Genomic DNA, 16,042 nt, shown 5'->3' with positions numbered 1-16,042 from the left:
CCCTAAAATGCCAGGGCAGTATAGGAACCCCACAAGTGACCCCATTTTAGAAAGAAGACACCCCAAGGTATTCCGTTAGGTGTATGATGAGTTCATAGAAGATTTTATTTTTTTTGTCACAAGTTAGCGGAAATTGATTTGAAGTGTCATTTTCCACTAACTTGTGACAAAAAATAAAATCTTCTATGAACCTGCCATACTCCTAACGGAATACCTTGGGGGGTCTTCTTTCTAAAATGTCACTTGTGGGGTTCCTATACTACCCTGGCATTTTAGGGGCCCTAAACTGTGAGGAGTAGTCTAGAAACCAAATGCCTCAAAATGACCTGTGAAATCCTAAAGGTACTCACAGGACATTGGGCCCCTTAGCGCACCTAGGCTGCAAAAAAAGTGTCACACATGTGGTATCACCGTACTCAGGAGTAGTAGTATAATGTGTTTTGGGGTGTATTTTTACACATACCCATCCTGGGTGGGAAAAATATCGGCGATACCACGTGTGTGTGACACTTTTTTGCAGCCTAGGTGCGCTAAGGGGCCCAAAGTCCTATGAGCACCTTTAGGCTTCACAGGGGTGCTTACAATTTAGCACCCCCAAAATGCCAGGACAGTAAACACCCCACAAATAACCTCATTTTGGAAAGTAGACACCCCAAAGTATGCAGAGAGGGGTATGGTGAGTCCATGGCAGATTTCATTTTTTTTTTTTTTGGTCACAAGTTAGCAGAAATAGAAACTTTTTTTTTTTTTTTAACTTTCTTTGTCACAAAGTGTTATTTTCCGCTAACTTGTGACAAAAAAGTGAATTTTCCCATTTTGAAGCATCTCTGACTTTTCTGAGCACCTGTCATGTTTCATGAGGTGCTAGAATTCCAGGATAGTATAAATACCCCCCAAATGACCCCATTTTGGAAAGAAGACATCCCAAAGTATTCACTAAGAGGCATGGTGAGTTCATAGAAGATTTTATTTTTGCACCAAAGTTTGTAAATGCTATAACTTTTACCCAAACCAATAAATATACACTTATTTGATTTTTTTTTTTTTATCAAAGACATGTAGCACAATAAATTTGGACAAAAATGTATATAGAAATTTTACTTTATTTGAAAAATGTCAGCACAGAAAGTTAAAAAAACATTTTTTTGACAAAATTCATGTCTTTTTTGCTGAATATAATAAAAACTAAAAATCACAGCAGCAATCGAATAGCACCAAAAGAAAGCTGTATTAGTGACAAGAAAAGGAGGTAAAATTAAATTAGATAATAGGTTGTATGACCGAGCAATAAACTGTTATAGCTGCAGTGGTCTGAATGGAAAAAAAAGTCTCTGGTCCTTAAAGGAATACTATCGATTCACATATTTTTTTTCAATTGACACAGGAATTGTTTGGTAAGTGCTGCTAAGTACTGGTGTATACATTTTAGTAGCAACCTCTTTGTTTACGGTTATCAAAATACTTTCAAACTTTACTGACGCCAAAACTGATGGCAGACTGAGCCATGAGGAGAGGGAAAATTCCCCTCACACTTGATCAGTTAACTCTATGTGTAACTCTGTGTGTGACAGAGAGAAAGCTCCCAACAGCTGCAGCTTCTGTGTCCTGTGTTTCTGACTGAAGTGTCTGAAGAGAGCAGAGGAAATGTAACTAATTGTCACAGCTTTTCATACTGTTTTTGCTTTCAGAGTTTGATATTTGCTTTCTGTAGTCTGATATGCAACTCTGGCTGTACATTGAAGGAGACACCCTTCTCTTCTGCAATTGATTTGTCCCAATATAGCTAAATCCTACCCTCAATAAATTACAGCTTTTGCCTCTGATATTTAACATGAAAAGTAGGAAAATGTTTACACAGCTACTTAGGCATTATTTGTACATTGTCATTTTAGAACACTTGGGTATTGATAGTATTCCTTTAAGGGGTTTAAATATGTGCAAACATATACAAATACGAAGTATGTTTCTTCCTGAGTAAAATGAGCCATAAATTACTTTTCTCCGATGTTGCTGTCACTTACAGTAGGTAGTAGAAATCTGACAGAAGTGACAGGTTTTGGACTAGTCCATCTCTTCATAGGGGATTTTCAGCAAGGCTTTTATTCTTTATAAAGATATTCCCTAAAAAGGATTTAAACAATGATGCTGGCCAGCTTCCCTGCTCGCTATACAGTTTTTTGGCATTTGGACAGAACAACTGCCATTCACTAAGTGCTTTTGAAAATAAATATATCCCTGAGAATCCCCTATAAAGAGATAGACTAGTCCAAAACCTGTCACTTCTGTCAGATTTCTACTACCTACTGTAAGTGATAGCAACATAGGAGAAAAGTAATTTATGGCTCATTTTACTCTGGAAAAAATGTACTTCTTATTTGTTTGTTTGCACATATTTTAAATTTTACAGTCTTTCGCTGTAGTGCCCCTTTAAGTGTTTAATTTTGAAAAGAATTGTGGCTTGTGTGAGGGGAAACCAGAGGATGCGGGTTGTGTAGGAAGACATTCACTATAACTAGCAATCATTGCTATCTATTTTCTTCCCCCAAATCTTCTTATTTTTGTGTGTCTTTAACAAAGAACTTATCCAATGATGGTTGCTTTTGCCTACTTTTGAGAATTTTAAGGAACTGTGACATTGTACAGTTAGTACACTTAAATTAAATACAATCCTGCAGTGTCAAGGAAAGAGGAACTATCAGCTCTATTGTAATGATGTGATGCTTGTATACATACTGTGCTTCCTTTAAAGTGAAAATTTCAGAACATGTTTGCTTGTCTTGCAAATCATGTTAGCTGCAATCCAAGGTTTTACTATTGTTTCATTGCTAATTAAAGTTAATGCATTTCTTTGCATGTCAAGTGCAGAGTAATTGTTTAAAACCTTGTACTGTTTTTCAGTTTATACTCTTCACGTATTGTATTGATGTGTTGTTTTTTTCTTGGAGAATATTAATGTATTGTTGCTGAGGAACTATAGTTTCAGCCGGTACACGCGTTTAATGTATTGTAATACTTCCCTCAAAAAGGATACATATCTCAACATATTTTACACATACAGTTTTATGTATCACCATTTTATTATACTGTATTCAGATTTATAGGTTCCGTATTTTTCGGACCATAAGACGCACCTGACCATAAGACGCACCTACGTTTAGAGGACAAAAACCTGGTAAAAAAGATATATATATATATACTAAACCTGGTGTGTTCATGGTGCAGTGGTGTCTTGTGGAGCTTCTCCCTGTTACTGCAATGGCTGATTGGACATTTATGTGCTGCCTGGACAATATAGTGGTTACAGCAATCTTCAAGCCTGAATAGGATAGGTATGTCTTCATATTCATTTACTGGCAACTTGAGGTTTAACAATAAAGATTCCATAACAGCAGTGCCAAGTGTATTGGCTTTTCTCCATCCGGTGGACAAGTATTTCTTCCTCTCACGGTGTTAATGTAGAGTTGTACTATCACCTAACTTGTTTTAAAATGACTTAAAATTGGGGCATGTTTAATAATCAAATTGTGCTTGTATCATTTATTTTTCTCCAGTTTTGAGATCTAGGGGCAGGTGCACTGCAGTGTCAAAGAGAATCTGTACTCTAAAATTCTTACAATAAAAAACATACCATTCTATTCATTATGTTCTCCTGGGCCCCTCTGTGCTGTTTCTGCCTCTCCCTGCTGCAATCCTGGCTTGTAATTGCCAGTTTTATGCAGTGTTTACAAACAAAAGACATAGCAAGTGATACGCTGAGAGTAGCTCAGTGTGTGAGTCATACAGAGTGTGCAGGGGGCCTGGAGAGGGTGTGTATAGCTTCTATCCAATCACAAGCAGCACAGCACATTCCAGCCTGCCTGCCCCAGCCCGACAGAGCCGACAGAAGAGAAGATTAGATCAAATAGCAGAGATAACATAGCCACTGTGCAACTAAGAAAGGCTGCAGTTAGACAGAGCACATTAGAACAGGTATAGGAACTTATAGGATAGAAGAAATAAGGATGACAATTTTGTTACAGAGTATCTTTAATGCCAAAAGCCATTTCTGAGCCAGGTGTACCCTGCACATAGTACATCACTAATTGTAAGTTATCCAGACCTGGTGTCTTGCTATGTAAAGCCTTATGCACATGATTTTCAGCAGCATCAAAGGTCTACCATCAGCACTTTTGTCCTGCTATGCGGTTCTTTGATTTGTTTAGAGAGATTGAGAAATGACAAGTTAGCACTGTTACCTCACAACTGTCCTCCCCCTCTGTCCACAGAACATAATGATTGGCTGCAGCAGAGTGGTCTGTTATCCAAAATGATAGTAACAATCATTTGAGACAGCTATTGAATGCCATGGGGACATAAAAAACAATGTTTCTTTTCTCCCCTTTTCACTCTGTAGCTTGCTGGGATTATTTGCACTTCAGAAAGAGGGCAACAGTCATAGTTTCTCCTGGTTCATTAACCTTTTCACCTTTATGATGCACAGGGAGCCACTTAAGCGACTCACAAGCTGTAGAGCTGTCTTCATATGCTGCTTCCTCACTTTAGACCCAGGCAGATCAGCTTGGCAATGTGTGTGAGTAGCCTGATCCTGGCTCACAGCTGGACGTTTCCTCTCTATTCTCTGTGTTTAGAAGCACTGCGATCCTGCTGTGTATCTCTCAGCCCTGTCTTTCTTCCTGCATGTCACGTGAGCTCACCGGACGTGTAGGAGGACTGGGGCTGAGAGGTGGACACAGAGCAGGATCGCAGCACTGTTAAAGGATACCTGAAGTGACATAATGAGATAAACATGTGTATGTTCAGTGCCTAGCACACAAATAACTATGCTGTGTTCCTTTTTTTTTCTTTCTCTGCCTGAAAGAGTTAAGTATCAGGTATGTAAGTGGCTGTCTCAGTCCTGACTCAGGCAGGAAGTGACTACAGTGTGACCCTCACTGATAAGAAATTCCAACTTTAAAACACTTTTCTATGAAAAAATGGCTTCTGAGAGCAAGAAAGAGATAAAAAGGGGATTTTCTTATCAGTGAGGGTCACACTGTAGTCACTTCCTGTCTGAGTCAGGACTGAGTCAACCACTTACATACCTGATATTTAACTCTCTCAGGCAGAGAAAGAAAAAAAGGAACACAGCATAGTTTTTTGTGTGCTATGCACTGTACATACCCATGTCTTTCTCATCCTGTCACATGTCACCTCGGGTATCCTTTAAGAGCATAGAGAAGACTTCCAGCTTTGAGCCAGGATCAGGTTACTTACACTGCGCTGACCTGCCTGGATCTAAAGTAAGGAATAACAGCAGCTCATAAAGACAGACAGCTCTCTTGCTGATCTGCACAAAGCAGAGAGCTGATCTGCACAAAAGCACACACAAGGCTGCCGCTGATCTGTTTTGCCAGGTCCCGATGGTCTTGGAGGCGGGACCACAGCTCCCTGATCGAGGCCAATCACTGAACTTGCTGAGTGTCAGTGACCTATCAGATGCCAGTGGGAGTCGTTCTTTAACAAACAAAGGAATGACTTTCACTGACTGACAGGTCACAGCTACTCAGCAATTGTCGTGATTGGCTACAGTGAGGGAGCTGTTGCAAAATGGATCGTTGCGGCATTGACAGGGGGGACTAATAGAGCTGGCCTGAATTTTAGTATTCAGACCATAAGACGCACTGACACCCCCCCCCCCACACACACACACACACACGCAAATTCGACGCAACTGTCGCTAGTCCGTGTGTGTATGCGTACTAGCGACAGCAACCAATAGACAATGCACGGTGCTTCCGGCGAGGGGGAGCAATGTCGGCGAAAGCTTCCGTCACTGCACTAATCCCTTTTCCGCGTGTGTACGCGGAGGGACCTGGCGACAAGCTGTCGCCGGCCTGTCGCGCACATGCTCCCGTGTGCTAGCGACAGGCCACAAAAGTGGCCTGTGAGTATGGGCCATTAGCCAGGTGCTCCACCCAGCATGGCTCTCCTACTGGTAGTCAATCAAAAAATGAAAAGGAGGTCTAGCTCAATGACAATTTCAAAAACGTAATTTTATTGGCAGAAAAAGGTAATCGCACTCCAGGTACTAATAAAAGCAGAATTCCACCATAAAAACAATATTATCCAGCTGCTACATAAATATTAACACCACAGCTGGCTGTGCATGCGCATACTTCACTAAACAATCACACATGCGATCCTAAGTCATACAACCTGGCCACTCAAATAATCATTAGGTGAACCAAATTGTACGTCTATGGATTCCACTTGATGGTTAATTCAACTGCCGGAAATAGGTAACATGTCCCCTTTATGACCAGACAGCCTATACCATAGATGAAGCGATGCAGCGACAGATTGCTGAGGATTGGTTAATAAAGCAATAAATGCAGAGTTAAAGATAGATCTCAGATAGCCTATACTCTCCAGCGGTTAGAGCAGCATGTACAATCAGTGCCCGCATCAGGCTCTTACCCATCACCATGATCTCTCAAGGTTCCTAGCACTCCGCTCCTTTCCTGCTGTTTGCCATCCTGAGTCGCTACAGCTCAATGCCAGTAACACCTTGCGCTCCTAAGCATGCCCATACTACGATGTCCGCTCCCCTCTTGTCGCCGCTTGTCTGCTGATTTTATCCACACATGGAGCAGGGAATCCTGCTACTACACACCACCAGCCTCACTCCGTCCTGCATCACCTCCATGTGTGGATAAAGCCAGCTGATGAGCAGCGATAAGAGTGAGTAATCCCACGAATCGTGGGCAAAAAGTGCCCTGTGTAAACCTAGCCTACCTGTTATCGACTCCTATACGAATTCAACATGATTTTCAAACTCCAAATTTGGGATTGGTAGCTAAAAATGAAGTCATACAGTGGTAGTATAATGTCCATATGCTCTCCCTGCATAACCATTAATCCACTGAGAATGTTTTATTTTATTTATTTATTTATTTGTTGTATTTATAAAGCGCCAACATATTACGCAGCGTGTACAATGTGTACATTGCATGCAGAGGTGTTGTCTATCACCCAAGGGCTTGTTCACACTGTGAGCGCTTTCAATTTTTTTTAAGCGCTGGCAATTTCAAAAATCTGGTTAAAAGCACTTCTGCAATGTTTCTCTATGTGAGTGTTCTCACATGAGCAATGAGCTTTCTTTCCAATCGCAAACGCGGCTCCTGCACCATTTCCTGAGTGTTTGCGCTTCAATTCGAAGTATAGGGAAATCGCAAAGAGCTTTGAAAAGTGATTTCTCCGACACTTTTAAGAATAAATACATTGTATTTATTCTGTTCCAGGTCAAAGAGTTCACTTCCTGAGTGTCAGCAGGAAGGGAAAAAAATCAGACAAAAACGCTTTGAAAAGCGTTTAGAAAAGCGATTAACAAATCGTAAATCACTCTAAGAGCGCAGGGAAATGCTCTTTAAAAAGCGCTCAGATCATATGTTTAGAAAGAGTAATAGAGGAAGAATCCCCTTATTCTTCCGCAGAGTACCTGCGCATCACTCTAATGATGCCCAATACACGGTACAATAAAAATGTTCAATTTTCCTGTTTATTTGACCAAAACTATCGAATCGAATGAAAATTTATAAGAATCTTTTTTGATCAAGAAAAAAGAATCGATTATCCCGTTTTTTTTTTCAATAAAAATCTGATTGGACGTGTTGGAAAAATTTGTTATATTCGATCTAACAGAATATTCAAATAAAATTATCTAATTGAAAAATTGTACCATGTATGGGCACTTTTAGGGTGCCCATTAATGGTACAGTTTTTTTCCTTAAGATACGATCTTTCGACACTTTTTTTTAGGATTGAATTGTATAGAAAACTGGGCCGTGTGTGGCGCAAATCGCTGTGAAACGATTCTTTAGTCGATTGGAAAAAAAAGATAATGCTAATAGTTAGTGCCCCAATGCATTGTCTGTTTAGATTCACTGGAGCCCTGTATCAGCTGGGTTCTGGTGCATAGTTTCCCCCTTTGCAGAAAATGGCCCTGACCTTTCCTTTATCAGGTGTAGAAAAGGTAGAGGCCTTTTTCTGTAAGGGGGCAGGGATACACCCCAGAAGCAAACCATTGTCTATAATGGCCATTGCAGCATGCTGCATGAATGTAAATATGATTAAAATGTTAAGCCGATATTGTACCATATGACATTTAAATGCTTGCATTGAGAAAATAAATCATCCCAACATGCAAATCTCCACTTAGGAAATAGAAGTTTTGCTAGCAAGTGACAGGTATTACCTTTCAACCTGTTATTTATCCAATGTTTATAAATCATCTGCCAACTACTGTAATATATACTTCTCTTATTTGTGCAGAAAAAACAAATTTTAGTACTTTCTACATTAGTAGAAAGAAGACATTTTGTTTAGGACTGGACTGTGATTGAGCTCTGGTTTGGGTTTGAGTTTGCTTTGCTTTGCTTACAGCAGAATTATGGGCCTATGTTGGTGCCAACAGTTAATTTGGTGTCAGGTCATTGTTGGCTATCGCACAAGGGGCTTTATTCACTAAACCATGATAACTCATATAACGGCCATTTACGCATGCTTTGCGCACAATCACAAATTTTCACATGAAAACGGCGTGAATATGAGTTATCACGGTTTAGTGAATCAAGCACAAAGAGTTCATGTGGTTGGTCATGCTTTCGATTTAAGCTACATGTTTGTTTCTTCAGTCTCTTTCAGATGACTCATTTGACAGTAACAAGATGTCATCAGTGCTTGAAAATATTGGAAAACCTACTGTTAAAAGGCCCAAGCAAAAAGAAATGCCCCCGTGGTGGGCAACTGATAATGAATCAGATGATGGAGGTACTGTACATCTAAATTAATTCACTGATTAATTCACTAATGTCTGTAAAAGGTTGAATGATTTGGTTATTCGAAATAGAAAGCAAAATCATGGAAGATTCTTTGCTCTCTAGGTGTTAATTGGGCTGAGAGACTGTATCAAAACCTGAGACTTTGTAAGGTCCTAAACTAACATTAATTTGGCGGACTTGGAAAGGTTCTCTTCTAACATTTGCCTCTAATGCACACCATTAAACACACACTCAAGTTGTGTCTGAGTTATCTGTGGTGTAATTCCACTCCAATGCCCTTCATGACCATCTCCTCTCTTACCTCGTTAATTATCTTAATGATAAATTATCTTCTCTTGTAATTATCTTAATCCTGCCCTGTCCCCCTTCCTACTAATCAGGTTTTTTTTATTTCTTCTCTTCTAAATTTTATATACATTTTGATGTACTAGAACTCTGGATGTACTCATTCATGTATCTGTACAGAGGCTTGGCTACCAATTTTTCCAGCTTTAAACTTTGAGAACTTTGCTAAAATATGCCTTAGGACCCATTCACACTTGCTGTTCACAAAACGCTAGCGCCTTTGCTAGTGTTTTGCTCTGGCAGTTTTTCGTGGTTAACGCAAAAAATCGCCATTCACACTTGGGGATTTTTTGGCGATCGCATTTAGCACTTCTATAGCACTGAAACTTGATCGCTGGGAAATCGCCTGAAAATGGTGCAGGCTACGTGTTTGCGTTTGGCGGTTTTGGGTGATTTGCAGCGATTAGCGCAAATCATCCAAGTAAGAACGGGCCCATAGAGTTTTATTACACTAGCACTTTCAAAAGCGCTAGCGTTTGAGCGTTTTGCCGAAAACGCTCAAGTGTGAATGGGCCCTTAAACCTGTCTGCTAAAATATCCAAGTACCCTAATGTAGGTTAATTTTCATGCAGTTGTCATGTAATTATTCTTAATCTTAGTCTAAAGTCAATCTCTTAGGCTTCATCCTATCACAGCAGATCATTTCCTGCTTCTGGAGGGGAAAGCCGAGTGACACGGCTGTCCCCTGTACAGCGCTGCCTTAGATCGCAGCGCTGTACCAAGTAAATATCGCTTTCTAACAGTCTCCTAGCGACGATCGCCGCTGGGAGACTGATGGCGGAGCGGTGGTCCGTCATTCATTCGGAGATGTGCGCGCGATCTCCTGCAACCTAGGACTTGACGCCAGTTGGCGTAAGGCGGCCCTGGGGTTTGCGGCCGCGCTCAAGCCCATTGGCGTGAGGCGGTCGTTAAGAAGTGTCGTTAAAGGTGCCAATCCTGCATTTTTCAGATATACCTGATTGAATAGGTTATTTCAAATTCAAAATATATGGTGTAGAGTGCGCAGGGAAGCACTTACCGATCCTGCTGCCATGCTCCTTTTTTTCTCCTCCTCTGTCTTCAGTCATCTGTCTGCTGTACCCTCTGGTCCTATTTTTTGTCAGCAGAAAAAGAAAGATAGACTCCGGGCACCTTCCGTCCATTGCTATTTATTGCCAATATTGACAGACATCCATCTGAATACCACAACCTACAAATACCTCATTCCGGTGGTGTTCAAAGGTGCTGGTGCGGTGGAGGTGAGGGAGCCAGGGCACTAGGTGGGACCGGCCCCACCTAGTGCCCTGGCTCCCTCACCTTCCTATATACATGGTGTGTACCCTCCGGTCCTCCCAAGGGCGCTGGCCTTCACACATGATGACTCCAGCCACCGCGCTCCTCTACCCCTTAGTCTCTGTCTGCAGCCACCACATCATCCTGTACACGCGCGGTCCTTCCTAGTCACTGTTGTCCTGTTACTGTGTTACCCGATAGCGCATGTGTGCTGGGGTCACGCATGACATTCGGTGCAGAGGAATACCGTAACCAGGAAGGAAGGTGTGTGTACAGCGGCAGGATGTGTGTTGGCTGCAAAAGGAGCCTAAGGGGAAGAGGAGCGCGGCAGCTGGGGTCAGGATGTAGGCAGGACAGTACCCTCAGTGGACCAGAGTTTACATCAGCAAGATACCAGAGGAGAAGAGCGCCGCAGCAGGATCAGGTGAGGTCTTCCATTGCAGGTGTAGTGAAGCTGGGGGTGGGGGGTAGTGTAGCGTAGCTGTTGGGCATCAGGGTTTCGCAGTGGAGCTGGCCAGTGTAGCTTAGTTAGAGTTTTGGGGAACAAAGGTCCATAGACGCCCCAGGTTTAGTATTCTCCCACCCCTCTCTTTTTTGCCCACTAATCCTGCGTCTTATAGTCTGGCGCATCTTATAGTCGGAATGTAATTGTATATTAGTGTATTGAGTGTTTTGCATGAAATTTAATGCTTGTCAATACAGTGCTTTTAGTGACAGCTTTTCCTGCTTCCTGGCATACAACAGTTGCCAGGTTATCAATGTAGCTAAGTATGTTTACTTCAAAGCTAATATTGGTTTGGCGTTTGTAAGTCAATTATACTTGGCCATGACTATATGCGCATCTTTTTGAAAGTGAGCTGGTGGGTGGGGATTTGGAGAGTCTTATTTTTATACTGTTTTCTAATTCTGTTAACTTCTGCTTCCCCACCTTGTTTGATCCCAAATTACCATTTCCGATCCTTATATTTTCCTGTGTAACTTTCTCTGTAATACAGTAGATCAGACCCCTTGTAGTACATTTTCTAACAGGACTCACAGGACTCTGGATAAATGTAAGAAACTGGAGCAGCATTACAAATCTAAAAAGTTACCTTGCACAAAATCAGAGGATGACTCATCTTCATCTGACAGTCCTGAAAGCCTTGATGGTAATGCATTTGTTGCATTGATCTGTGAAGTATGCAGTAAGCCCCTTGTTCCATAGTGAAAGTACTACGATTTGTTTGTATTGTGCTGCAATCGGCTATCATTTTTTAAAATTCAGATTACAGTCCTTTTACAAGACAGGTCAAAATAAGAGAGGTCGCTTTCAACCTTTATGAAGAGTTCTTTATTTTGTCAGTGATGATTAATTTGGGTACCCATATATATCTTTTTGTGTACCCATATATATCTTATACTAGTCACTAGATGTACATTGATGTTATACACTGTAAAGTACCATAAAAAGAGGTGTGCTAAAATGCAAAGCAGAAACCCAAATGTGCTTGTTGTGATACTCCCTTAAAGGGTAACTGAAGGGAGAAGAATATGGAGGCTGCCATATTAATTTCCTTTTAAACCATGCCAGTTGCTTGGCAGCCCTGCTGATCTGTTTGACTACAGCAGTGTTTGAATAACACCAGAAGCAAGCATGCAGCTAATCTTGTTAGGTCTGACACTGGCAGAAACACCTGATCTGCTGCATGCTTGTTCAGGGTCCATGGCTAAAAGTATTTGACGCAGAGGATCAGCAAGACTACCTGGCAACTGATATTGCTTAAAGGGGCACTGCAGCGAACTAAGTGTTTTTCAGTTACTGTAATAAATGATTTCTGCATGATAAGCAATGTTTAAGACGGTTAAATTGGCTGGTCAAATTTAATATGTATTCTGATAAAACCGACTTCAAGAGTGGGAATCTCATTATTAGCTAAGTCTACTGACGCGCTGTCCATCCCTGCAGTGTACAACTGTAAAAGCTAATCTTCTAGCGGACGTCACTCCCTCCCCCCTCCCTGTGAGGCTCCTGGCTTAACAAGCAGAAATAATTTATTACAGTAACTGAAAAACACTTAATTCGCAGTAGTGCTCCTTTAAAAAGAAATACATATGGCAGCCTCCACAGATCTTTTGCTTCAGTTGTCTTTTAACCTAAACTTGTGTCAGGTGTCATTGCCACGGGTCCAAATTGCTGCACGGTTTTCCAGTTGTGTGCAGTAGCCCCTGCATTCCAGTGTGAGCAGAAAAGGCATTTGATCTCAGAATGCTCTGGGGCTGAAGGCTGCGTGACCACAACTTTACTAGGAGGGGCAGAGTTGCATACCAATATATAGATATGCAAAGAATATCTGGTGCTGAATGTAGAACAATAATCGTAGAAATTGGTATCCTGAATTTTTATTTTTTCCTCCAACTACAAGTCATTATGAGTCTTCTTTAACTCGAACATCTCACAGTGAACTAGGTCTTTTGATGCATTTCTTTATACAGTGGGATGCGAAAGTTTAGGCAGCGTTGTTAATGTTCATGAATTTTCTGTATAAATCGGTTGTTCTAATAAAATGTCAGTTAAATATATCATATAGGAGACACACGAAGTGATATTAAGTTTATTGCATTTACAAAAATCACGCAATAATTGTTTAAAATGAGGCAGGTGCATAATTTTGGACACCGTTGACATTTTGATTCCAAAACCTTTAGAACTAATTATTGGAACTCAAATTGGCTTGGTAAGCTCCGTGACCCCTGACCTACATACACAGGTGAATCCTATTATGAGAAAGCGTATTTAAGGGAGTCAGTTGTAAGTTTCCCTCCTCTTTCAAATTTCTCTGAAGAGTAGCAACATGGTGGTATCAAAACAACTCTCAAATGACCTGAAGACAGAGATTGTTCCCCATCATGGTTTAGGGGAAGGATACAGAACGCTGTCTCAGAGATTTCAGCTGTCTGTTTCCACACTTAGGAACATATTGAGGAAATGGAAGACCACAGGTTCAGTTGAAGTTAAGGCTTGAAGTGGTAGACCAAGAAAAATGTCAGAAAAACAGAAGCGACAAATGGTGAGAACAGTCAGTCAACCCACAGACCAGCACCAAAGATCTACAACATCATCTTGCTGCAGATGGAGTCACTATGCATCGTTCAACCATTCGGCGCACTTTACACAAGGAGAGGCTGTATGCAGAGAAAGCCTTTTCGTCACCCACAGCACAAACTGAGCCGCTTGAGGTATGCTAAAGCACATTTTGACAAGCATTTTGGAATGTGCTGTGAACTGATGAAACTAAAATTGAGTTATTTGGGCATTACAAGGGGCATTATGCATAGAGGAAAAACACAGCATTTCAAGAAAAACACCTGCTACCTACAGTAAAATATGGTGGTGGTTCCATCATGCTGTGGGGCTGTGTGGCCAGTGCAGGGACTGGGAATCTTGTCAAAGCTGAGGGACACATGGATTCCACTCAGTATCAGCAGATTCTGGAGACCAATGCCCAGGAATCCGTGACAAAGTTGAAGCTGCCCTGGGGCTGGATCTTTCAACAAGACAACGGCCCTAAACACTGCTCAAAATCCATATTGGCATTCATGCAGAGGAGCAAGTACAACGTTCTGGAATGGCCATCTCTGTCCCCAGACCTGAATGTGATTGAAAATATGTGGTGTGAGTTAAAGAGAGCTGTCCATGCTCTGAAGCCATCAAACCTGAATGAACTAGAGATGTTTTGTATAGAGGAATGTTCCAAAATACCTTCAACCAGAATCCAGACTCTCATTGGAACCTACAGGAAGCGTTTAGAGGCTGTAATTTCTGCAAAAGGAGGATCTACTTAGGGCCTTAGCCCACTAACGCATTTGTACATGCTTTTCAGCAACACATCAATGTTACAGATGCTGAAAAGCGGACACAACTGCGCACAACTGCGTAAGTGGGCTCAGGCCCTAAATATTGATTTCATTTCTTTTTTGTGGTGCCCAAATTTATGTACCTGCCTATTCTTGTTCAAACAATTATTGCACACTTTCTGTAAATCCAATAAACTTCATTTCACTTCTCAAATATCACTGTGTGTCTCCTATATGATATATTTAACTGACCTTTTTTTATTGTAACAACCAATGAGCTATACAGGAAAATCATGACGATTGACGGTGCCCAAACTTTTGCATCCCACTGTATACTGTCACAAAAAGTACCAGAGTTTGTTTTTTCATGATATAAGCCTTGCAAAGCGGCACTCCGGCTGGCAGTGGAAGGACACACTGTTATCCACTTAGCTCTTCTGAATTATGCACAGTTGTTACTCTGTACAGGTCAATTTTGCAAACAGAATCAGTCCTTTTAACTGGCTCTGCCAGAAATGTCAAATTGCTTTTGGATAGTGAATTGATAAGAAGCTTGATTGAGTGGGTGTCAGGGTAGGAACACACTAGGCAGTGCGAGAAAGGTAGTGTTTTGCTGCATATGCGTTTGTGCGTTTTTAGTGCGTTTTCTGTGTTTGCGGTTTATTTCCCACACTTGCATTTTTCTTGCATTTTGCATGCATTTAGATGCATTTGCGGTGCACATGTATAAGTCATATGCGTTTTGTATGCCTTTTTCATGCGTTTTTTTTTTTTATGCACTAGGATAAATCACTAGTAAGTCAACAGGAAGCGAAAATAAATCATCAAACTTTGGGGTTTAAAAAAAAAAAAAAAAAAAAAAAAAGCATAAAAACGCACTAAAATACTTTACCTCTGCGTCGCAATTGAATTTCATTATGTGCATTTTTGAAAAATGCGGCCCATTGACTTGCATTATGTGCGTTTTCTGCAACGCTAGCGTTTCTGCCTTGTCTGTTCCTACCCTGTGGTTGGAGGTTGTTGAGGTCAGCAGCTGCATAGTTATTAACTGCTCCAAAAAGTAAAAGCCTAACGGAGCAGTGAAACAAATTATTTCCATTAGCAATCTGAGATGCTGCTTTATTTAATTGCTACTCAACTCTCGTTTTTGTACTTGTTCATCCGAACATTTTAATGGGCTGCTGTGAAGATACCAAGGCCACTTTTTATATTGTGAGCTTGTTTACAGGAGACAGCAAAGCAGTAAGCTCATCAGTTAGCTGCAGAACAGCACTGTCAAATCAACAAAGAAAGGGTAGGCATTTGCGCTTTCAAAAAGCAGAACACAGCTGTTGGTTCATTTGTGTTATTAGGTTATGGGAATAAGAGAACTACGGTTCTTTTTGGAGGTAAGATATGATGCATGTAATATTAACCCTTGGTGCTCCGTGCCAACTTTCTACTATACTTGAAACATGCAAATAATTCTATGTTGATGCAGAATTATGCAAATGTTACTGCAAATCTATGCAGCGTGAATATGGACCAGTGAAATGCTTTTACTGCAAGATTTGATTAGTCCATTTTTTACAATAGATTTTCATAATAATTTGAGTAAAGCGAGCAAGAGTTGGTGCTATACATATGACCCTGTCAGCGCACTCTGCTGCATGGTCATATGTTTGTCATTTTTTGTGTTGCGGTGGGATGCAGCAGGAGCATGGCATCCCCACCGTAAAGCAAAAAATAGGTGTAAAACCAGCCACAATAAACACAATACAAACATAGCTGGC

At 41.0% G+C, this 16,042-nt stretch overlaps 1 protein-coding gene across 4 annotated transcripts in view; it reads left to right on the top strand.

Moving 5' to 3' along the window:
• Positions 1-16,042, top strand: part of CEP162 (centrosomal protein 162) — a 198,636-nt gene that overhangs the window by 21,171 nt on the left and 161,423 nt on the right. For all 4 annotated transcript variants that reach the window (XR_011031455.1, XM_068281580.1, XM_068281581.1 and 1 more), the window contains exon 3: positions 8,673-8,808. Coding sequence is in view for 3 of the 4 variants with exons in the window: in XM_068281580.1 (XP_068137681.1) it covers positions 8,673-8,808 (136 nt within the window). In the remaining variant the exon portion in view is untranslated. The remainder of the gene's footprint in view (positions 1-8,672; positions 8,809-16,042) is intronic.

This window comes from Hyperolius riggenbachi, chromosome 4 (assembly GCF_040937935.1).
Source record: "Hyperolius riggenbachi isolate aHypRig1 chromosome 4, aHypRig1.pri, whole genome shotgun sequence".
In the NCBI taxonomy this organism is placed as follows: domain Eukaryota; kingdom Metazoa; phylum Chordata; class Amphibia; order Anura; family Hyperoliidae; genus Hyperolius; species Hyperolius riggenbachi.
This window is presented reverse-complemented; position numbering and strand designations above follow the sequence as displayed.